The sequence below is a fragment of the Fringilla coelebs genome (assembly GCF_963513975.1).
Source record: "Fringilla coelebs genome assembly, chromosome: 18".
In the NCBI taxonomy this organism is placed as follows: Eukaryota; Metazoa; Chordata; class Aves; order Passeriformes; family Fringillidae; genus Fringilla; species Fringilla coelebs.
Window position 1 is genome coordinate 8,908,327 of NC_140044.1, and position 23,632 is coordinate 8,931,958.

The following is a 23,632-nucleotide window of genomic DNA, read 5'->3' on the forward strand; positions in this document are numbered from 1 at the left end:
TCTCAAGGTCACATCCTTTCCAAGCTGTGCTGGTCAAGCTTTCCCTGCACAAAAGGATGTGCTGCTGCTGAACGGGCTAAGGGATTTCTTGATATATTACAGAAATAATCTTCATGCCTTTCCTGGTTTCCATCTCAAAAGACACAGATTTCTTACAGCCTGAATTGATATTAACATGTTTCATTACATTTTTTGAAAGGACTCGGATAAAAAGAGACCTGAAGATAATCTGTTATAAAATAGAAGTCTCCTGGCTTTGGAAATCAAACAAGAAACATTCAGGGAATAGCTGCAATGTGAATCTCCTGCATGGGGCATTCAGGAATCAGGTCTTTTGGTCATTCTTGACTGTTGATGGATAATTTCTGGTAAAGGGAAGTGAATTTTCATGTGGTCACAACCCAGGCCAGTGTTTTCTCCTGCTTCCTGTTAATTATTATTCCACAGTGAAGCAGAGAAGGGCAGGCAGCTCCCCCAGCCTAAGCCCCAGTGCTGGCTCACACCCACCCAGGGGGAGAGCTGGTACCAGGGACAGAAGGAAGCCAAGAGGTGTGAGATGCCCGTGCTGGTGGCACTTGTGCCAGGCTGTGTCCTGCTCCTGCCCAGGGCACAACAGGGCAGAGCTCACTGCCCTCACCAAGGAGAAGAGAGGTGAGATGGCAAACAACAAGATGCTTCCTCACTGGACCTGCACACTCATCTCAGACAATAGGAGAACAATCCTCCAAGTCTTTGTTAGTCACCACCTGCTGTGCTTTTCTAAGGTAAAAATCACCTGATCTCTCCAGAACTTAATCATCTCAGCAGTAGCCAGCAAGAACAAAAACCCTATGAGTACCACTCACTAGGCACTATGGCAGCTAGCAGGCTTTTGTTCCAGGTCCATTTTTATCTTTCTGCTCCATTTTCAGGAAGAAAAGTGTTTGGCAGGAGCAAGTTACATGCAAGTCCAGAATCTACTGCTTTTTGAGTGCTGTACATGGTCTCGTGCAGCTGCAGCAAAACCCAGCCAAAACAAGATGTAGATGGTGCAAGAGCCAGGATGGAGCTGAGATTCTGCTGAATCTCACAGGGCTGTTTGTGAGTTATTCCTATATTGGGAATTGTATCCTTGCAGCAATCCTGGTGTCCTGAGACTACCCCACAGGCACTTACTACAGTGGGCAGCTGTTTTCTCAAGCGAATCTTTAAGAATAGACATAGAAGAAAATATTCACTGCTGTAGGATTTGTAACCAGTGCTAAGATTGTTCCGGATGAATTATGAATGGAAACATCTGTGTATGTGAAAGCACAACCAACCTGGCTGCAGCAGATCTGCTCTCCAATGACAGGGGAAGAACAGACAACAAGGTTAGGGAGCACATCATTTCCATAGCCTGTTTGAGGGCAGACTGTGGCCATAAAGATCCCCCCCAAAAAGGGAGCAAAAAGGTGGCAGTGCTGCTTGAGACCTACAGAGATGAAAAAGAGCAAGACCCTGAGGTGAAAGATCACTCCAAAATAGCTAGGTAAGTCCTAGAAAGTGTAAGAAAAACACAGTCTAAGAGCCAGTCTGTTGTGAAGAACAACTCAGCAGACAGAGCGAGGGCTTGACAGATGGTGTCCCATGTCCCCCCTGCAGCACACAACCCAGCCTGGCTCCAGCACCTGGATTCATGAGGCATGGTGCCCACATGGGGTGGTGAGAGCATGAGGGAATGAAACCTGGGCATGGGAATGTCTGAAAACAGCTTTGTTCATGGTAAATATCTACTTCTCCTTCTGCAAAGTCTCACATTGAGTTTTATTTTATTAATTTCCTATACTAGTGCACAACCACTGTGCAATAGAAAATCTGGATAAGAAGGTTGGAGGACTTCTTGTCTGGCAAAAATTTACATGAAGCAGCGTGTTGACAATGTCAGCTACTCCTGGCATGGTGTTTGAGCTTTAATTCCAGGAGATGCACCACTGAGCCTAGGCAGCCTCCAGTGTACTTCATCTTCAGGTAAAGGGAGTATTCAAAAGAAGACCTAGCATACCTCAGAGGTATACCCCAACATATTAAGCCTCTCCATGAAAAAAAATCTGGATTTTATGCACTCTGGTGTTCGCATGAAAGCAGCATTGCTCAAACCCATGCCCTTCAGAACAGTCTTTAGCTGTGATACCTTGCACTAGCACATGGCAGCTGCCACCAGCTCCCTGCAACAAACATGAAAAAGCAGTCAGTGAGCAACACTTCCTAAAAAGCAGTTTGTATGGCTGAGGGCTGGTATTTAGGCCTGCTGCAGCAAAGTTTCACCAAATCTTTGATCACTTCAGCGCTCCACCTTTGGAAGTTGTCCTCTTAAACTGATAAGGATTATAAGAACACATGGAAGTTGAGAGGTTGTGAATCCATCTTTTTCCCGGTGTGGACACACCAAAGGGATGCATGGAAAGAACTAGAACAGCATTGCCTTGCTGAAAACCAGGGGTTTGACAGTCACTGCTGAAAACTCTCTGACCTGGGAGAATCTATCTGCATCAGTCACAAATCCAGCTTTTATTAGAAAGAAAATCAACTTTCCGCAGCTAACAGAGACATAGGAATCTTCATTCTGCCTCCCTGGGAAGACAGCTACAGCAAACGAGAGAGGTCAAGAGAAATCTGATTTAGGAGAACACATTTCTGTTCCTCAAAGCTATTCCCCAAACAATTCCATTCTTTGCTGCAGGAAAAGAAAGCAGAGAAACTCCCCTCCCATCATGTTTCAAGAGAATTGAGCCCTCTTAGCTCTTTGTACTCTCAGCCCTGTTTGCTTATCACTTGTGGCTCAGACAGATAGCTGCAATTCCCACCGGGTTCCCAGAAGAGATTAATTATCCCACCCAGGAACAAAGCATCCAGGAACCACTTAATCACACTTTTCAGAGAAGAGAAGAAACCACCCCATCCCTGGCCGAGGCACTGGCAAGGATGACCTGGCAGCGTTCAAGGCTGGAATACCAACCCCAGGCTTGTTCTAATAAAGACAATTGCATTGCAAGACAGGCTTTTCCTTTTTCTGTCCAGCTGGTAGCTACATGTCACTTGCCTTCAGGGTGAGACAGCACTTGTAGGAGTGCAGTATTTTGTTGGCAGAAATACTCCCCTCTCCACGAAAGCCCAACAAAGCAGCTGATGGAAGCAGTGAGAGGACACAGACCATTCAGGGAACTACACCCCTTCCCAGGAAGATAAGCTATGTAAATATAAAAAAGAAAGAATTTTGCCCTGCATGAAAGCAGATTCTTACTCCTCATTGCCCAGGGAATGAACTTAATCACTAATCCTCTGCATCTAGTAGCGGAGGCAGAGCTCCAAGCCACAGGACTGTGCTGGTGTAGCAGGAAAATTTCCCTGGAGACAGCAGCTCACAGAAGAGATAAGGTACATCACAGCTTTGGAGTGACAAGATTGCTATCGCAGTCTGTGCCTCATTACTATTTTGAACCTTCAGCACAGATCTATGATGCCTTTCCAGGATTAGCCTACTTCTAAAGCTAAAGAAAGTCTCTCTTAATTTACAGCCTGTTACTTATTTAACACCAGAATCACATTAATTGAGAGTGCATTTGGACTATCTCAGCATTTTAGCTGTACAGTGTACTTGGAATACCACACAGAACTCGAGAGAGCATACAGAGTGATGCCAAGTGTAGTCCTTGGCTTGAACAGGACACCTTTTAGGTATAGAAACACTTTGGCCACACACCTAGAAAGCACAAAATCGGATGGTATGTACTGCCTTCTTCTTTAAACACTGTGGGTTTTTTGCTTCCAAAGATTCCCATCAACAGTCATCTTAGTAAAATAATTAAATTTCCATATATGGCTTCAAGTAATGGAAATACAAAAACCAGAATTGGAGACAAGTCACGTCCCAAAGTTCTGGCCTAAATATCCCCTGCTTTGCACTCTGGTATAAAGTCTAAATGCAAGCGTGCTGTAACTTCTCTTGGAGTCAAATATCTTTTCTGAAACACATTTTTTAGGACACTGTAACTCAGATGAAACAAAGTTTTTTACCAAAGTACACACAGGCTCCAAAATATACCTTTTGATACCAGAATTTTGCTATGTTATCATGTATTTTATTACTTTCACCCTTTTCAGCACCTTGAGACTTCCTTCTGCCCAAAACCAAAGGGCTATTTTGAAACAGGGGAAGTGGACAACTATTGTGCAACATTAAAAACTACTGGCTTATAATTTATGAGCAGTAATGAGCCTCTGCTATTGACCCTGAATTACTCATCCAAAGGCAAAGTGGTTAAAAGTAATGGGTATCTGCTTCAGCTCAGAGTAATGAGGACACTAAAAAAAGTATATAAACAGTCAAGTATGTGCCAGCTATGCAGAGCGATCTGCTCTAATTGCATGGGCAGTACACCTGCAGCACAGGCAAGTCAGAAAAACACATCATCCATCATGCTGGAGGAAAATTAATGGGTTCAGGGACAGTGCATCCCACGAGTGATTACCCAGCTCCCTTCTGATGACTTACTTTCCCTCTGATCCGTAGCTGTTCATGCTGTCCTCGATGGACTCGTGGCTGGCTTGGCGGACGGTCCTGCTGGGCATTTCCACAGCCAGCCCCGTCTCTGTGCTCCTCTGGATGGCTCCCTTCAGCCTCCGACCATCACCATCTAGAGCACAAGGGGACAAAAGGCAGTCAGCCTCTATTCCCAGGCCTTCTGCACTGACAGAGCCAACGAGAAGCAGAGGAGGTCTTTTGGAAGACCAGCCTGGCATCTGTCACATAACATTTCCCTTACCCAGCCCTGCTTCATCAGCAGCTCCTGAGTCACCTCTGGAACACACTCACTGCTGCACCATGCCAGGCCCAGCAGATACTCAGAGCATGCACACCCTCCCTACCTGCTCCAACCATTTGTACCAATTAATTATCCACTGAGCAGGCAGCCACACCAGCTGGCTGCACCCAGAGCTACCCAGTCAGGGAACACAGCAGCAGCAACCACGGGCACAGCTGATCCCTCCAAGCCTTTCCCAAACCCCGTGTTGCTGCCTCAGGTGGTGTGGAACAGCACAAAGAGTGGCAGGTCCTGGTGGGCACTGAGTGAGCAGAGGGGAGGAAAAGGCCAGGCAGCAGCAGAGGTGTTGTCAAAGCAGGAGCCCTCCCAGACCTGACACAGGGGAATAGTTGGGAACAGCCAAAATGTTCCCTGGTGGCACCAGAAAGGCACCAGCAGTGGAAAACCCTGGAGAGGACTATTCCCCTTGACAGACGCCCTCAGCCACAGCATAGAGGGAATTAAGTAGGTTCTGGTTCCTCCTGGGTGCAGTCTTCAGAGGCTCAGCCCTCTGAAATTAACAGCTGCTATTTTCATCCTCCATCTCAAGCAGTCTGTTTCTCAGAACAAACCATGTTATGCAATGAATATGTAATGAATACCATTACTATTAATTGCTGTAGCTGGTGTTAGGAAGCTCCAGATTTCATCCCACATAGAGCACTCATCCTGAAACACATCTGCTACAAGTTTTCCGAACAAAGCAAAATTATCTAAATCCTCTAAAGATGCTCAGTCATTACCCTGGATTCAGGCAACAAACCTCTGACCCACAGTGCCCTCAGAAACCTTCCAACTTTTTTGAGTACCACCTCCAGAGGAGAAATGACCCAGCTATTGAGTCTGGAAACCTCAGGATTGCCAAATATTAAAGAAAGCAAATCTTTCAAAGAATCACAGGATGGGTAAGGTTGGAAGGGACCACAGTGGGTCATCTGATGCATCCTCCCTGCTGGAACAGGGTCAGAGCACACTGAGTGACACACAGGAGTGTGTCAAGACAGTTTTTGAACATCTCCAGCAAGGGAGACTCCACAACTTTCTGGGCAACCTGTTCCAGTGCACCCACACAGTGAAGTTCTTCCTCATATTCAGGTGGAACTTCTGGTGAATCACTTTCTGAACTACTTTGGAAATATGAGGGTATCTGTAACAACCTGCCTAAAATACACTGTTATTTGTAGCAGGCTGCTTGACCTAAAATACTTTTCTTTAGATCTTGGTGGGAAGAGGGACTTTGGGAAAAAAAAATCCGTAAGATATCAGAAATGCTTCCTATCTCACTTCTCCAATTATATCTACATGGAAATGCAAAGACAAAAATTCTCCTATCAATACAGCTGTAAAGTACCTTTTCCTCTACTATCATGAGGTTTCCAACTGGGTAAATGTGCTGGCCCCAGGGCTCTGTACCAGCTGCTGTCCCCACATATGGTACAGCCCGTGTACACATGTCCCTGTGAGCTAAGGGGATCGAATTTGCACATTCTGGGTTAACATTAACTACAGTTTGTACTGTTTGTGTGCCTGGAGCAATGCATGAAGCACATTGTATAAATCAGGAAGTCACACAAATGTAAAACATATTTCTCATGTGCTTTCAAAACCCAAACCTTCAGGCAAGAATATCAATATGGGCATCAACAAAAGCGAAGCTTTGTGAAATGGCCATGCTTATTCTCCCAACCAGAGCAGAGCAGCTCCCTGTGATGCACCCTCCTCAGCCTTGTGCAGCTCACTGGAGCCTCTGACTGGGTTTGTAGGTTCCTCTGAGGGCACATCCCACAGCCATGTGGGCAGGCTTGATGGTCCATTTCATCTGTCTCACATCCACCTCCACAAACAATCTCTGAGTCACCCACATGCACCAGTGCCCCTCTGTCCTCCACGTGTGCACTCAGAGCCCTCATCCTCCTGCCCTTTGAGGTTACTCCTCACAAGAGCTCTGCTGGCAGCCAGAGTCAAAGCATCAAATGACATAAATCTAGGAAACAAATTAAAAATGCCCCATTGCCCAGCCATGCAACACCTGCTTAAAAAAAAAAAATCTCTTCTTTCCCCAATCTAATGAGATGTGCCTGGAGACCCTCAAAATTAAAAGACTATTCATCCACAGCTGGAAACAAATGAGAGGCTTGGGACAGAGCAAGGGTTTGGAGCAAAACAAGGTGGTTACTCTATTCCATCAACTATCTCCTGATTGAAAGCCAAGGAAATAAAGCAGAAGGGCCCAAAGGCAAGGAAAGGCAGCACTGTGGGAGCACCAGGGCACTGTACCAGAGATTGAGCTGGCACGGGGCAAGTTCAGCTGTAGAGTACCACATGCACAGCTTTCCACTGCTGGCTGGGTCCTTTTCTAGTAGTCCTGATTGCTTTTGCAGATTAAAAAAAAAAAAAAAAGGAAAAAATTACAAAGGAAAAAAAAGGAAAGGAAAAAAATGGCAAAAGTATAATTGAGAATCTCTGTAAAACAAGACAATGGGAATAAAGGACAAAATCCTTTGTTCCTCCCTCTTCTTCCAGACAGAGATGCACAGCAACTCCTGCATCTTAAAAATGATCTCTCATTATTCTGGAGAAAAGTTGGAGAAACCTTTCTCCCCATACAGTCTCTTTTTGCTGAAATTTTCCTTTGAACAGAAGGGGAATAATTTGTTTTGTCAAAAAGGCAAGATCCCAAACCACAGCAGCCAGAGGCATGACTGAAACAGGGTAAGAGATCACCACATGCACCAGAGATGCCATCAGAAAGGAGGTACAGGTTCCTAAACCATCCATCCCCATCAGCTGGGAGAGGAGGACACATCAGGGATAGCACACCTGGAAAGGAAATAAACATGGATGACACTGCACTTCTCATCTGTGAGCCAAAAATATTTCACGAGCAACAGTCACCTACCATCAACCTCCTCTGGCCAGTGTGGAGCATGGCATAGGGGCTGTGCCTCCCCCCCTTCCTGAAACCTTTGTGCTTTGACACTTTTGCCAATCAGAAGGTAAATGATATGCATCTCTGTGGGTGTTGCCTGGCAAAATCATTTGTCTTCATTTGTCAGTGGTATCTGAAACAAGTAAGAGTTGTATCGACATTTTCTGCAGCGTCACCAGATTTATTCCCTGCACCTCTTCCAATTAAGCAGCAAACAACAGAGGTTAAGCAGTCAGTCAAGCCTGCAGTGCAACACCTCACTAAGAGAGGATTTTAGTTTGGGATGACCTTGAGAAGAAGAAATTTTTTGGTCAAATATCCAGGATGAAGACACACAGCACCTCGCTGACGCCAACAGCCAGAAGGGCCCGGGAGTCACTCTGCCAAGCTCTTGAGTGCTGACAGGTGCTTTGATTTTGCTCTGCTCAGCCAAACAATTTATGTTTGGCTAAAGAATATCTTCTAAAGCACTATCCACTCTGGGTGTGAAGAATATCAAGAGATGAAGAATCTGCCATTTGCCTGCAGTTTATTTTACTACCTGACATTTAGAGATGTGGCCTAAGTTTGCCTGGTTTCAGCTTTCACACATCAGGTTTTTTTAGTGCCCTTCTCCACCCCAAGCGCTGCTTTGTGTTCTCACTATACAGACTTTTCTGCAGTGCAGATGAGTTATCTCTCAATCTTATTTTGACAAGTTAAACAGACTGAGAACTCTATGTCTCTCATGCTCAGGCATTTTTTTTCTCCTGGCCTTGAATCTTTCTAACAACCTCCCCAGATTTTAAACTCCCTTTTGAGAACAGAACTGAAGTTTCCATTTTAATGCAGAAATGCATACAGAGGTAAAAATCAGCTTGTACTCTCATCTTCACTCTTCTGCTGGCATCTCCCAAGACCACAGTAAGCTCCTGGTCACATCACACCTCACCTGGAGGCTGTGCAGTCCCTTGCCTGTCCTGCTGGCACAACCTTGCAGAACATTATAATAAAAAATATGTAACAAAACAAATTTTATTTGAAGAGAAAGCAAGAAAAACTCCAGACAGCTTTATAGAGCTCTCTGACATGCAATACTATTTACTCTCTTTCTAATGTCCACATCGCCTGTGAATTAAGTGAGGTTTAAACTCATGCTTGCTCCAAATCAAATGGAAACACTGAGTATCACCAGGCCTTCAAGAGAGCCCTCCTGCCTTGGAGGCTTTTCCTTGACAACTGCTTTTTTGATATGTGAAGCAAGGTTTTAATCCATTTATCATGATCACATTCTTAGGGCCATGTTGTTCTAGGACAAAACCCTAACATACTTACCACACTTACCCAGTATCTGTGTCTTCTAAAACTTGGTGAAAAAAAAAAAAATTCTCACAAGACCCATTTCCCCTACATTCCTCTTGATTGATATTAATTATATTCCATCATTTCATTCATTATTAATTAGATCAGAGTGAGGTCAGACCAGCCAACCAGAAGCTCCTTCCAGGCAGCCCAGTAACAAATGAAGAGGAGCAAGGTGACCGTGCAGGTGCCCTGTGCAGAGCAGAGCACCTTCTGGAGAGCTCCCTTAACTAAACTTTCAGCTGTCAACTGAGAAGCAGCTCTCCTCAAGGATGGTGCCACTCCTGAGGAAGAGCTGCCATCAAGAACTGGATTTGTCTGAAATTACGGGGTGGAAAAAATAAGAGCGGTGCTGCTCCCTTCTCTCCCGCAAGGAAAGAGTAACCACTCCTCATGTCCTCTTCTACATCACTCCCACACACAACTCTCTGAAACTCTTCCTCTCTGCTGCTGACAGGGCTCTCCATGCCCAGAGGCCAGCAAGTCTTGAAAAATCTACGTGAGTCCTGCAATAACTCATCACAAGGTCGTGATTATATAATTATTACTCCTACACAGAATTACTCTACGATAGATGTTTATTGACGGCACTGAAGTGTCTCTCGCTGTTATCCCTACACGGTCTGATCTCTTGTCACTTCCTTTTTCCTCCACCCAGGTACTTGTTACAATCTTTCTGTTTTCCACTTTGTTTTCAATTTTCTCCTCCATTGCGGCTTGCTACCATCACAAAAAGAACCCAGCATGATGCATGTGCTACAGACCCTCCTGTACTTTAGAATTAATTGGTATTGATTTAGCCCTGAGATTAGGCATTGACTGACTTTCAACTCAATCAGCCTGGCTCCTAAATTACCCAACCACTTCCAAGCACAGAGCACAGTGGCACCCAAAGCACACGGAGACACAGCACCAACACAGGCCACCCAAGACACCAAGAAGCTGTTATCCTTCCCCAAATTTCAGCTTGAGGCGCCAGGGGAAAATCAGGAAGGGAAATCACCTGGATGCTTATTTCATTTGTTCCTATTGCAAAGCTCCGGAAAATATAACATTCTGTATTTTCCAACAAAGTCAGTCCAAGCTTGAATGAAGAGACTGCATCCCCACTGCTTTTCTTACCCAAGTGCAGCAGTATGGAACAATTCCCATCCAAACATGCTGCAGGGCATCAGCCTGGGCAGACTCTGCTCCCTGGATTTACACCTGGGTTCCTCAGCACATGAACCGCCCGCTCTGCTCCAAAATACAAACCTGAGCTTATGAAGCATGAAGAACTGACAGCTCCAGCAAGGGACCACAGAAAAACCCATCTGGCAGAGTCAAGGAAGCCTTCAGAGCGTGCTGTAGATCAGGCAGAAAGCAGAGCCAGGACAGGACCCGGCTGCCTGCAGAGGAGATTTGCCCGGAGCTATCTCCTTTCAGTTCATGCTGAATCTGCCTGCTCTACCCTTGGCTCAAACACAGGCTCACCAGCCCTTTCATTTTATGCAGTCACTAACTTCACTCTTTGGTTTTGACCCCAGGAGTTTTTTCCTAGCTTTCTTCCCCATGAAGACCTGCCCCTGAGAAAAGATGATGCAGTTTGGGGCTGAAAATGAAGGGAAAACATCAAGCACCCATCGGGATAATATCTATCACCTGCTGAGGTGAGGGAGGTCCCCAAGTCCAAGAACTGGTCTTCGGGATGGCTGTGGGCAAAATGCAGCAGTGGGAGTCTCAGCTCAGCTCCCCATCAGACTGCTAAAGCACTGACCATGTCACCTCCTACCTATTTTCAGCTACTCTGAGAAAAGAGTCAGCACATGAACTTCTCCACTTGAAACTTTGTCACCGCACTGTTGCTCCTGAAGGGTTTAAAAAAAAAAAGATTCCTCTGTTTAGTCAGACGCTGACTCCCGGTGACACGTACTAAGACTTGTGTGCCATGAATCAGTTCTGAGATGAATAAAAATTCCATTGTTCAGCTTCAGAGGAGAAGAAGAGAAGCCTTCCCACTGCCTTGCATGAATGCCCAACACCTGTGACAGCCTGGCACACACTGAGCTGCTGGCTGCCAGGGTGGGCAGCACAGGACCCTCCACAGGGCTGCCTCTGCTCAGAGCAAGCCCTGATGCTCTCCTAAGGGGCTGCTTCTGCTGAGGGAAAAAAAAAAATATATAAATACTGGATTGTCACTTCAGAATGCAGTTTAACGAGATGAACTCAATCTCATCATGCCTGGCAAGCCCTGACATCCTGCCAAGCATTCCCTACATCAACATCCTAATGGAGTGTGAATTATGAGCACCTAAAGAGAGGCAGTTTGTACTGTGCTCCAGAACATGCCAGGCTATCATCACAGCCTGAGTAATCCACCAGAATGACAGAAAATGGCTGGGGATAAGCAGGGGCACTAATCAGGCTGTATGCTTCGTTCCCCTTGTCCTAGTTTCAGATACCGACAAAATCACACCCTTTCTTTCCAAATTAAGCACAGAATCTTTATGGGATAGAAAAAAAACCCCAGCATGTTAATTCTAATCTGTGGAGGTTAGGTACATTCACAGGGTTAGGAAAGTCCAATCAACTCTTCTTGTGAGAGCCAGAAAAATAGCAAAATTAGCAACTATTTGCATTGCTGTTACAGCTACTGACTCCAGCTGAATGCAGAGCAGGGCCAGGACACCCTGCCTGCATGGGAAACCTCTGGAGATGCCAGTGAGACACCTCCAAATTCCCAGTGCAGCACAGTTCCAATAGATCCCACTGCTCCTGATCCACAAGGGTATTTCAGCACAGAAAAGCTTTCTCTCATCCCAGAGCTCAGACTGGCCTGTCCTCACCCACACCAACGGGCAGAGCTGCTGCCCCCACCCAGCTGTGGGGGTGTCAAACCAACTCCCCCTGAACTCAGAGGTTTCTGCTCTTCCCCTCACCATTAAAAGATGACCAAAAATCATTCACAAAGGTGTTCCACACAGCACTGGAAGGCTTGCTTTGCTGACACCCAGTGTAAAATATGATCCAAGACCATAATCACCATTAGAAGACAACCGAAAATCATTCACATTTCAAGACCAGCCCCTGAGTCTGCCTTGCCTAGTTCTCCCTCAACCCAGCCCAAACCCCAACTCCTCAGACACTTAAAGCAGCATTTTTTTCCTCCATGCTGGTCTGACCTGCAGTTTAGTTCAAATCCAACTGTGCCTGTAGTTAAGCAAGTCTCCACCCCAGTAGATGTTATCATCTCTTGTAGCTTGTCTGGGGCATGGGTAGAGTATCAATTTTTCCTGCTTTCTTCAAAAGTTCCATTTTCTTATTCTAAACATATTTTTTCTCCTCCTTTTGAGGTTAAAACCGAATAGTTCCCATGATGCTATTTTTAATTGTGACCTTTTTGATAATTCATCTATATAAAAAATTTAACGGCCAAAATTTTCACTTAAAAGTATCTAAAGAAAAAGTTCTGCAACAAACACGAAGCCAGGAAAATCCTTTGGAGATTTTTTCCTTCCCTGTCAAAAGAGAGAAAGCCAACAGCCAAAAAGGTAAACACATATGTTCCACTGTCAATGACTTTCAAATGGAGTCTCTGACTACCATAAAAATTGTTTTGCTTTTCACTACAAAAAAGTTGCAGTACCATACCACTAACAGAAATGTTTGGTTCTTTCAGAGTATTTAATGGGAACCACTTTGCAGCAAGACCCAGCTCTTCAGAATTCTTTCCATGTCTCTATTTTGTTTGCAGCAGCAGGATCCAAATAGCTTTATCTGATGGATGCTTTTGCATTTTTATTTTTGTAAGAAAATGGAACACACTGCCCCCTTCTCTTCCCCCAATCTGCCAGGCTTTGCAGTAGAGTCTGATTAAATGAGACGTCCATAGCCACCCAGAAAATGCACTGCTCCAATATTTCTGCAGCAATGAAACCTGAGCATTGCCCTGTCTGTAGCCCAGGTCTCCAGGGAAAGACAAGCACAGAACTGCTGATGCTGCACCAGTTGTCTGGGACAGACATCCCACAACCCAGGCCCTTCTTCATCTGCTGCTTTTGTGCCTGGGCAAGGGGTGATGGCTTCAAAATGTAATCTTGCTATGATACTCAGAGTCCAATAAATCACAGATACACACACACAACACTCTCTCACTGCATGGCAGTTGGGGGATTCAATCTTTCCACTTCTTTCATTTTGGGTTTTAAGCCTCACCAAGAGTTAAACTCCCCTCTGACATCAGCCCATGTGGCAACCCCAGTGGGTCTGCAGTACCAAGTCAAGGAAAATTCAGCTGATGGGCTCAGAGAACATGTACATTTGGCACAGGCAATTAATTTAAGTGATTTATTTAAACTGCTACACTGTAATATTTACTCCCTAGAAAGCTGAGGGAAGTGTCACACATACAAACATCAACCAGCGGTGCTCTCCATGTTCTCAGTTCCAAACTCTTGGAACTTTGCCAGCTATCAAGATGTGGGTATCAGGAAAACATCAAAGGAGAAAGATGAGTGGCTGGTTAGTGTGCCAGTACCATCCCAGGGCTTTCTTCTTGTTAATTCACAAGGAGAATTAGAGGTTGAGCCAATTTATGTCCCTGTGGCTGGAAGTCCTCCAGCTAAGTTGTGAAGGCCAGGTGAGGTTCTCTACTTAATTACAAGAGAGTTGAACCAGAGCACCCTGATGTCCTAATTCTGCCATCCATCTCAAACTATTAATAACTGAGGATGTTGCTTAAGTCCAGGTACTGAAATATGAATGAGCCTGAACTGCAGAAAACCTCTTGATTTAGAAAAAGATCACAAAAATGAGGTGAATTCACAAAAATAAAGCTACTAGAAAGAGCCATTGTAGAGAAAGATGGCATGAGATGAAAGAGCTGCCCTGCCTACACTTCACTGAGCCAAGAAATTTTGCTTGAGGCTGCTGTGCCCTTCCCAGGACCTGCCTGCTCACCAACTGCCCCTCCTGGCAGAGCCCAGCATCTACCTCTTCACTTTTGGGGAGGAAGTAGGGGCAAAGTAACTTCAGCAGCCTGTTTGCCAGCTGTGCTTTCCTGCTGCAGAAGAGGACTCAGGCCATGAGCCTCCTGAAACCACCAAAACCTCCCAGAGGTGCTGACACACCTTTCTGTCCCACTGGATGCTCAGCTCCAGCAGACTGCTTCCATCCACAAGGTGAATTTTGAGCTGAGATTAGGTACCAGGCCTTTTCTCCCAGGGGCACTAGCTCATGTCTCTCTCTCTCTCTACCCAGAGCCATCTTTACCAGCATTTTTAGAGTCTGCACATCTTGGACATCTCCCCCAAATTTAGCTGAAACTAGAAAGTGTCTGCTACGCAGTAATGATGGGAAGAAAGTCAAGACAGCAGCTTAAGCATTGAAGAAATACTTACCTCCCTCAAAATCACAGCTACTACACAGCAGGTAAAGTTTAGTTTTGACAGACAAAACTCAGAGGAAGCAGTTGACAAGACCATATTTATTAATGAGATTTCTTCCCTTTTCTTCTGTCCTACTGATGCTCTTTCAGGAGCGAGCAGCTTTGTCAAGACCACGTGTGTGTGAGCACAGAGAGCAGCAGTCTTGGCACAATGCATGAGTCATGCAACCTTTTGTTCACTCGTTATAAATACAATTAAAAACACAGCCCCATTTCCTTAACAGGCACAAAGCCACACAGAACCCTGGAGTCATTCATAAACTAGAATCCTCATGCAGAATTGCCTTTAGAACAACATTTGATTTGTGTTTAGCTTGGGTAATAATTACTTCATCATATTTTCCCCTTAAGGAAATGAATGCTCAAATTCACAAGAAGTGAAGCTTTAATTATATACACTGCTTAATAACTTGTGTCCATTTGGAAGCAATTATTTGATCCACTATGGAAGCAGAGAGGGGGGAGCCAATGGTCTGGCTTCCAGAGAAGTTAAACAATTTCAGGCATTGAGTTCCTAACTCAATGTTACAACTACTTGTGTCAGGCTTCACCAAAGGTGTTTTCATGGAATACCTGTAGCAAATGCTAGAGGAGCATGTTCTTCCCCTGTAGTTCTGCATATTGCTTTGACACAGGGACATCCCACGACAGGTCCATGGCTATGGAGTGTCTGTTGTGCCAGGCAAGTACCACAGCCCACCACAGGTGCCCTAAAGGGAACCCTTTTCTTCAACAAATGGTACCAAGAACGGTAAAAAACCCTCTGTTTATAGCACACCTGTGGTGCTGAAGGGAGAGCTCAGAGAGTGACTGCATTTCCCAAAAGCCTGCAAATGGATCCAGTGCACTCACAGTGTTTCTCTCACACAGATCCCTTTCAGGATCAAGGTTCTGGATCCAGGGCAGGGCTCTGCCTGGGTGGAGTGAAAGGAGAGCACCCAGCCCTTCATGATTGCAGTAATTTCACTGCAGATATCTCATGACAACTGGAAGGGAAGGTCAGGCTTCAATGCCCAGAAGCAGGACAGGAGCCATGGTTCCTTACGCTGCTAAGTCATTCACGGTGACTAAGAAATCAAAGTGAGTTTGTATCACTGCAAACAGCCCTGCCAATCATCCATCACAGATATCTTCAACTGGGGACAAGTCAGGCCGCTACACATGGAAAACACCATCCAACACCAAAAACAGAGGCGCTGGAATTTAACTAGCAGACACCTAAGAAAAAACATTCAAGCAAAATTTTCACAGCCCAAACCCTGAAGAGACACATGCAAGCTCTCATCCGAGTGACACACTCTCCCACAGACGAACATGGCAGACACATAGCTGCCTCCTACAGCTACTTGCTGCATGCACAAAAGCAGCACTCAGATAGAAAAACATCCCAGATTATTTGAAGTCCTTTGGGAAATTGAGTTCACTGTTTGTCTATGCAGAGTATTGAGCTTTCAACAGAGGAGAAAAAGCCTTTTGGCCAGAGCTGGAGAAGAAACATGATGTGTTCATCTCTGCTGAAAGATACTGCAGAACGTGGGAAACCAACCAAAATATCATGCCTGGATGTGCACTACTGAGGATGGAAGCAAAAAATCATCAGATTAATACAGATTAACTAATACAGGAGATTAATACACTTTAGGAACAATACCAAAATCTTGTTTTCTCAATTATCAGCAACTAGGTGTAGTAAGAATCAGTCCCTAGTGAAGAAGAGGCACATCAGTGTTCAATACCATATTGAACGGAATTTGCATTAATCACACACAATGAACAACAGCCACACGCCAGCACAGCATCCTGAGAAGCAATGCCTGTTTGCAGCATGCCTACCCCATGACATTTACCTGGCAGAAAGTTCACCACAATCCCTTGATCTGTGCCAAATATTTCTGAACAAATTTTGTAGGAGGAGGAAAAACGAACAAAATGCTTTAGAGCGCCCTGCTAATCTCTGTCTACTACGAGAGCAGAAAAGAGAGCAGATGAAGAAGCAATTGTGATACAGCCAGCATCAGCCTTGCAGGCAACACTGACAGTTCAGCGAGATCAAATACGCATTAAAGGGCAGCGTGCGAGTGGAAAAAATAGTTTTAATGTAACCACAAAAAAAAAAGTTTGGTGGGAATCTCTTTATAAATTGTGCAGGCAAGGACTGCTCAACAGCAATGGAAGAAGGTCAGGAGAGGACACGGAGCTTACGAAGCACCTGCATCACTGTCACTTCCTGCCCTCTGATACCTGCAGGTAACTTTCATGTTTCTGTTCTCAGATTTAACAACTGGGCGGACATAGGGAAGCCTTGGGATTTCTCAAGATGTTGCTGGCAAGGTCAGAGAAGCACAATCCCCTTCCATCACCGCCTGGGCTCCCAGCACTGTTTCACTCCGCTGTACAGCAACTGTGCCAGCGACCTGTGCCAGCCACCCACCGCACCCGGCCCCACCTTCACAGGCAGGGAAACAAACAGAAGGAGGTAGGACACACAATTTTGAAAATGAGCTTGAAGGTGAGACCCTCAGTCCCAACCCATTCACAGCCTCTGATCACAAGTCACAATTACAAATCGAGCTCAGGAGTGAAATAGCATCCTTCCCTCCTCCTCCTGCAGAGACAGGAGTTCAGGGCTCTGTTTCCCTGGCAACAAAAAAGAGCATCATAACAGCCTCCTTGCTAGCAAATGACATATGAAAACGTGTCATTTTTTTTTTTCTCTCCAGTGTCTTTCATCACCAGGGAATAAGCCTGAATTCAGAACTTTCCACTCAGCAAGAATGGAAATAGATATCCATTACTGCTATTTAAAATGCAATATCTTTGGAGCCTTTAAGCTTGTCCAGAGGCAGACAGCAAGTAAGGGATTTTCATTTAATAAGTTAAGCAAAGAAAGAAAGAAAAAAAAACCCTAACCTTGCTGAAGTTCACCTTTTAAGACAAATTATAGAACTTGAAGAGTTTGGGGAAAAAATGCAGCTCATAAATTTATGAGCTGCATTTTAGATTCTGTTAATATTCACTTTTGAAAAGCATTAGAAATGAAGATTACAAATTTAATAATGCAACACATGGGAGGAATTATCCTCCTCCCCATATAAAAAGGCAATTTGCTCTTGCCTATAAATTGACTTTCTATTACTGTCATTAAACCAGCATAATGTGCTATAATTAGGGTCTGCCCTGCCACAGCTCTGTGGCAACCCACAGCCAAGAACTGATCATACCAACTTTAACAGACATCCTCATGAGGCTACAGGGGCAGTGGCACTGCTGGGCATCTCCTCACTGCAGGACTTTGGGGTGCTCATGGACATCTATGAGGGGTCAAAAGGAAATTGGATTAAATCAATGAGGAAAAAATCCAAGAGTAAAAAAATTACTAAGCCATGAATCAGTGGACAGCGGGCCAGCATCCTGAAGGTGCATCCTAAGAAACCTTGCCTGACTTTCTCCAGATAACTTAGACACAAAGATGTCTTACTCCTTCCCTTTTGCCACAACAGAGAAGGGAGATCACAGTCCTCAGGCTGCAGTAGTTCCCCATTCATTTCCAAGGCTGCTCCCAGGTTCTCCTCCTCTGTAGTTTGAGGACCCTGCACGTGCAAGCCCTGTCACATCTCTAGAGTATCTGCCACTCCTCTCCCATGCTCATGTCTAACTCCACCTGTGCCTGGACCATCAGGGATGATTTTGCACTGCCCACATGAGTAGCAAAAGCATTAAAATATATATTCAGTGGTTTCCTCAAACAGGCAACTACATTTAAACAGCTCAACTGAAAGAGCATTAAAATTGTGCTGGCAGGTATTTACTGTCCCATTTCCCATGGCTCTTTCTCCATCTTTCAGTTACTGATAGGTTGTGACATATTGAAAAAACAGAAATCTCAATAACAGAAACCTCTTTGCTACTTCTCAGCCCTAGCACCATTCTTCCCTTTCACCAGCCTCCTACCTAAACAGCTAGATGTTAATTCTGTCATCTGCCTTTTTTTTAACCATTTTCACTCATACTTCATGCAGCAGGCGGCTAGAAGACTTGAAAGACTTGCTCACATCTCAGTTACTTCTGGAACAAATCTGAGCAACTAGCACCAAGGGAGTCAGTTGACAGCATCTGCTGATGGTTCTTGCCCTGCCTTTGCTCATGACTTGTCCTGAGTTTTAAAAGAAAAGCAGCTGGTACCAGTTCAAGATTACCAAAGCATCAGTGGTCAGTGCAGCCCCAGCAGTGCTCTGTGCCTGAGGAAGCAGGCTGGCAGCCCAGGCCAGCACTGGACCTCCAGGCACCACTGGCCAGCTTTGACAAGCCGTGCCCTTTGCTCCATGACAAGTCAGTTCTTAAGATTGCTGGATGACAGTCGGTCCACTTAAAAACTTCCCATTCACCCAAATATTCACTCCAAGAAGCTTGATGGCTCAGAATGAACACAAAGGGGACTTGTGATAATCAAAGTGAACCTATTTGCAAGTCTGACACATGCACAGAAAGCACTTTGCAGTCTCCACCAAAGCCTGGTTTAGTCTCCCTGCTGAAGCAATTTTTAGGTCAGAACACATGCAGATGTTTGGAGGTCTGTGCTTTGTCCTTGGCCTGTTTTGGAGAAGGATGTAACATTTTGCTTCTGCTCCAACTGCATATCTTCATCAGAGAAACCACAAGGCCACACCTGATTTGAAGTCACAACTGAATTCTATTCCTCTGGATCCATGACTGACTAGTGCATCCTTAGTGCAGCATATTCCTGATTGAACTGTCCTCCTGTTGTATCCATCCTCCTTAAAAACTGCCCTTTATGAAGCATGACTTGGCCCTTCTGAACATAACACAATATTTGCCTTTCCCATGTATTTTCTGCCACAGGTACGTGACTTTTCCCTGTATTTTACTGTCATATGGAACAGCTTTCCCTTTCAACAGTCACAGCTGCTTAATGAATTCCAAGTGTGACATTTTCCACGGTGAGAAGTGTAAACCATGGCTGAGAGATGAACTAGAAAACACAGAGGGCACTGAGCCCTTCCCACCAGCCAGACACAGCGCTCTCAACAGCACCCACTGCACCTTGCAAGACTCAGCTTTACTCAATTAATTGACAGACTTCACTACGCGAATCAAAATGTCACTTCAGGAAGTTTATACAAGTTTCTATACACAATAGAGTCTCACAAGCCCCAAAGAGATCCTCTTGTGCTTGGCACTCGATGTGCTATCCCACCTGGACACTTGGAAGCTTTGCTCAAACAACAGTTCCAGGATCCAAGGGGATTCAGAGCCTCGAAAGACTTTCCAGAGCACTGCACAAATTCCTCTGATGCCGCCCACACGGGAGGCTACAAATTGGCACCAGTAGTTGTCAACATTTTGTTTTGATCTTCTGGCAAACAAATCCACCCTCTGAAATGTTTGCAGGATGCCGAGATAAAAAGCAGCAGTGAATAAAACCCAGAGTTTGAAGGGTTTATTTTTACCAAGTAATCAATACCTTCTGGCAGTCTTCCTCCAGCTCTAATAATACCAGTGAGGACAGTGACCCTTGGCAGGTTTTGTACACTGCTCTACAAACATTATCTAATTAACCATCACAATCCACTCCCAGAAAAACACAAAGCATGATCTGAAGTTCTTCTACAACAAGACAGAGAGAGAATGAGGGCTGGGAAGGGCTACTGATAGCAAGGTTATAGTTTGGGAGTTCCAGCTCTTGCACAACCAGTCTAACCGTGCTGCCCCTCAGGGGCCAGCTGAAATGGTGTTTTTTTCACACAATCTGTGCTTAGCACAACCCTTGGCTTCACCCAGCTGTGAGAAAGCACTAGGACAGTGTCCGAGCCAACTCATTAATAAATCAAGTGACAATAAAGCAGTTGGAGGAAGATGAATTATTGAAATCAAAGCAACTTAGTGCTCAGAGACAAAACTAAACTCTGTAAGCTGGGAGCTACTGAACACAGAGTCTGCTTTTCCTCAGAACAGCTTTACTGAAATGCTGCAAACTGCCAGTCCAGTCCACCTGTACCACAGTTCAGAAGGGGATTCAGCCTTTCAGTGGGGTGGTGATATCCTGATCCTGATCATCAACGTTAAAGATGGAAGAGGAATCTCAGGTCCTCAAGTCAACCATGAAAGGCATCCCAGGGAATGCTCACCTAAACCAAGTCTAAGAAACAGGTCTAAATCCAGAGTCAGCATATGTGTCATCATAAATCCAGGTCTGGATTCTTTTGAAGAGTATTTTTCTATTACTTTGGGGCAGCCATTACAGAGTCACAATATTTAGTCAACCTTTTACTTCTACAGTCATTAATCATGCACCATTTAACTACTGGTTTGTCATTAACATTCTTAATCCTTTTCAAATCCTTCTGCTTATTTTCACATCTTTTTTCAATCCCATTCTATGTGTCTTGCTAATTACACTCCTTAACTGTCATAGGCTGTTTCAACAGACATGTTGAGCCAGACGTGGTTTGATCACTTGCTGTTTTATGTGCCCAATGAATCCCTTGCTATTGAGATATTTAAAATATAAACAGTGTTACTGGAAGATGATCAATTGTACTTAATTATCTGGACAGCCACCTGTAACTCTAGGGAGGAAGGGCAAATGACCATTTAACAATGTACTCAAAACCAAGATTTCCAATCTTGTAAAAAAGAACAATGAAAAAGGAAAAAAAGGGCTTAGGGTTTCCATCTTCTCAAAATACAGAGCTTTGCTTCCTTGGCAGACAGTACTGTTTTCAAAGTACTGTTATTTGCAATTTTGCTGCGTCCTGAGCCAACCTTTCCTACCAGTCTCAGAAGACTCCATCTCCAGAAGTCAGCACACGACAGCCTAAGAGTCACAGGCCACCAAAAGTAAGGTCACATCCAAATGAGAGATGCCAAAATATGATTTCAGATTATTGAGACCGAGCAGATATCACCTGAAAACTTAAAGGAAAGGGAATTATCCAAGGCCAAAAGGAAGAGAAGTACTGTGATATATGGGAAAGAAGGAACTAAGGGAAGTAGGTGGCCAATCATGATGGAACAACTCTCAGAAACACCCAGAGCACTGGAAATGTCAGCCCAGCTTTACACGTCCACACATTCACTTCCAGTGACAAGCCTGACTACACAACTTGACACAGAGCAAATGTCACCCTGAACACTTCCTCCCTTGCATCTCAGTCTTAATTTCACTTCTACAACCGTGTCCCGACCTGTCATGCAGGGGCTGCAAAGCTTAAAACCACATGTGTGTCATGAAGGGATGAGTTTATGAAGAGCCTGGAAGAGCAGCCAACTCCTTCAGCCCACAGGAGAGCTAACAGAGGCTGGAGGGCCATTATGTGCCATCACTGTTAGCTACTCATTCAGTATCTTCGAGGATAGGAAGAACTGAACATTTCCTTCTCTTCCACACCCATCTCCTCAGACATGGCTCTCAGCAAGGAAAGCATGCAAGGCTCAGAGGGGAGCAGAGCTCCCTGCACTTGGTACCCCTTGGAGAGTTCAGTCTAGGCATGGCTTGCCACACCCATTGAAGCCAAAGTGTGCAGCTAGAACAGGTGAAGGGACAAACACCTTCCAAGACATCATCAGCAAGATGCAGGAGGGTTGTGCAGCTTCCACGTGCCAAGAAATATGCCATGGACACCATAACCCCCAAATGCACTCACATCATGCAACCCCATTAGATCAGCAGCTCCTAATTAATTTAGAGTGTGGATCAGTCCTCAAACACCTTTTGCTATCACTAAGACCTACCAAAAGTGATGAAGAGGAATCATTATGCATAACACCCTCAAGAACTCGCTGTAAACACATTTGGCAGCACAGGGAGGTTCCTTCATGGCATAATCCATTTTTACATACACCTAATATTTTCAGGTTTTCAACTGATTGTCAAGAGTGTTTGTAGAGGCTGTTAATGAATCTCAGTGCTAAAAGCAGTTACAATTCTGTAGCTATTAATACAACGTGACATCAGTTATATCAGCTTCCGAGTGAATCACAGTTTGCAATCTTGTAGGTGTTCGATAGCTGTTGTCACATCGAAATAGAACATTGTTAAATATACTCCAAGTCTGTCCTAGTTCTGCAGCTCTTTCCCCCCTTTCTGCACTGCAGCCTTAGTGGACCAAGCAGAGGAAATGTCAAGAGGAAAAAGCAGCTTGACTCTTAGACCACTCAGACCAGCAGGTTTTAAAATGTTCACTTTTGACTGCAATTTCCTCTCAAATTTGATGACTATAAGAGGTTAAAGGAACAGGTCACCAAACCTTTTATGATGTCTAAACCCTCCACGATGTACTTGTATCAGGATGTTAAGCTTTTTTTTCCCCCTCTTTGTAAACTGAAATAACAGGCTGATAATCTTTCCTGACATAGTAGTTTAGCATTAAAGCAGGCAAAATCCAATTTTCAAACCATTAACTGAGTATTAGCCGAGTATCAGATGCCAAATGCTGCTTTAATCTGCATAACTGACATTCACAGAACACTGCTGACTTGGTCAGCTTGTATATAAAAGCACATTCTTAACAAAACCGGCACAAGCCTGTGAAGTTTTTCACATTTTGCTCAGTGAAGCATTTTCAGACCATCAGGTTGTCCCTGCTTCACCAACCCTCCCACCAACATTTTCCATGCAGGTAGCACCCTGTATGGGTTATCTATGCAAACCCAGCCTTAGATCCAGAGCAAAGATGTTTTAGAAAATATACAGCTTTCTAGATTTCAGGAAATTAAACAAAATTATGGCCTGAAATAAGATTTCCTGATTTTTACAGTCACTCTGTCCAACAATCTTGCTGCCTTTCTGCAGCAGACAGCTGCAGTGAACAGGCTGTGAAAACAGTCCAATTCACCAAATAAAATGGACTGTGGATAATTTGCCTGGTGTTATTCCTAGATCAACAAGCCAGATTTTGCCTCAACCGACCATGCAATATTTCATAGAGTGTTTTAGTAGGTAAGCCAGGCAGTACTGAGACAGAAATAGAAAAATATTGAAATAGGGCCCACACGATGCCAGGTTTAGAGGCAGTTGGCTTGGATTGGGTCTTGGGAAAAACTGAGTTTAGGACATAGCAGCGTCTCCTGTGCAGGAGCAGTAAAAGTGTTTCT

At 44.6% G+C, this 23,632-nt stretch overlaps 1 protein-coding gene across 1 annotated transcript in view; it reads right to left on the bottom strand.

Moving 5' to 3' along the window:
- The window catches only part of RIMS4 (regulating synaptic membrane exocytosis 4), a gene marked incomplete at both ends in the record, with an annotated part of 48,404 nt that overhangs the window by 12,632 nt on the left and 12,140 nt on the right, over positions 1–23,632 (bottom strand). Inside the window, one exon of the mRNA XM_084218060.1 lies at positions 4,514–4,655. Coding sequence (XP_084074186.1) covers positions 4,514–4,655 — 142 coding nt within the window. The remainder of the gene's footprint in view (positions 1–4,513; positions 4,656–23,632) is intronic.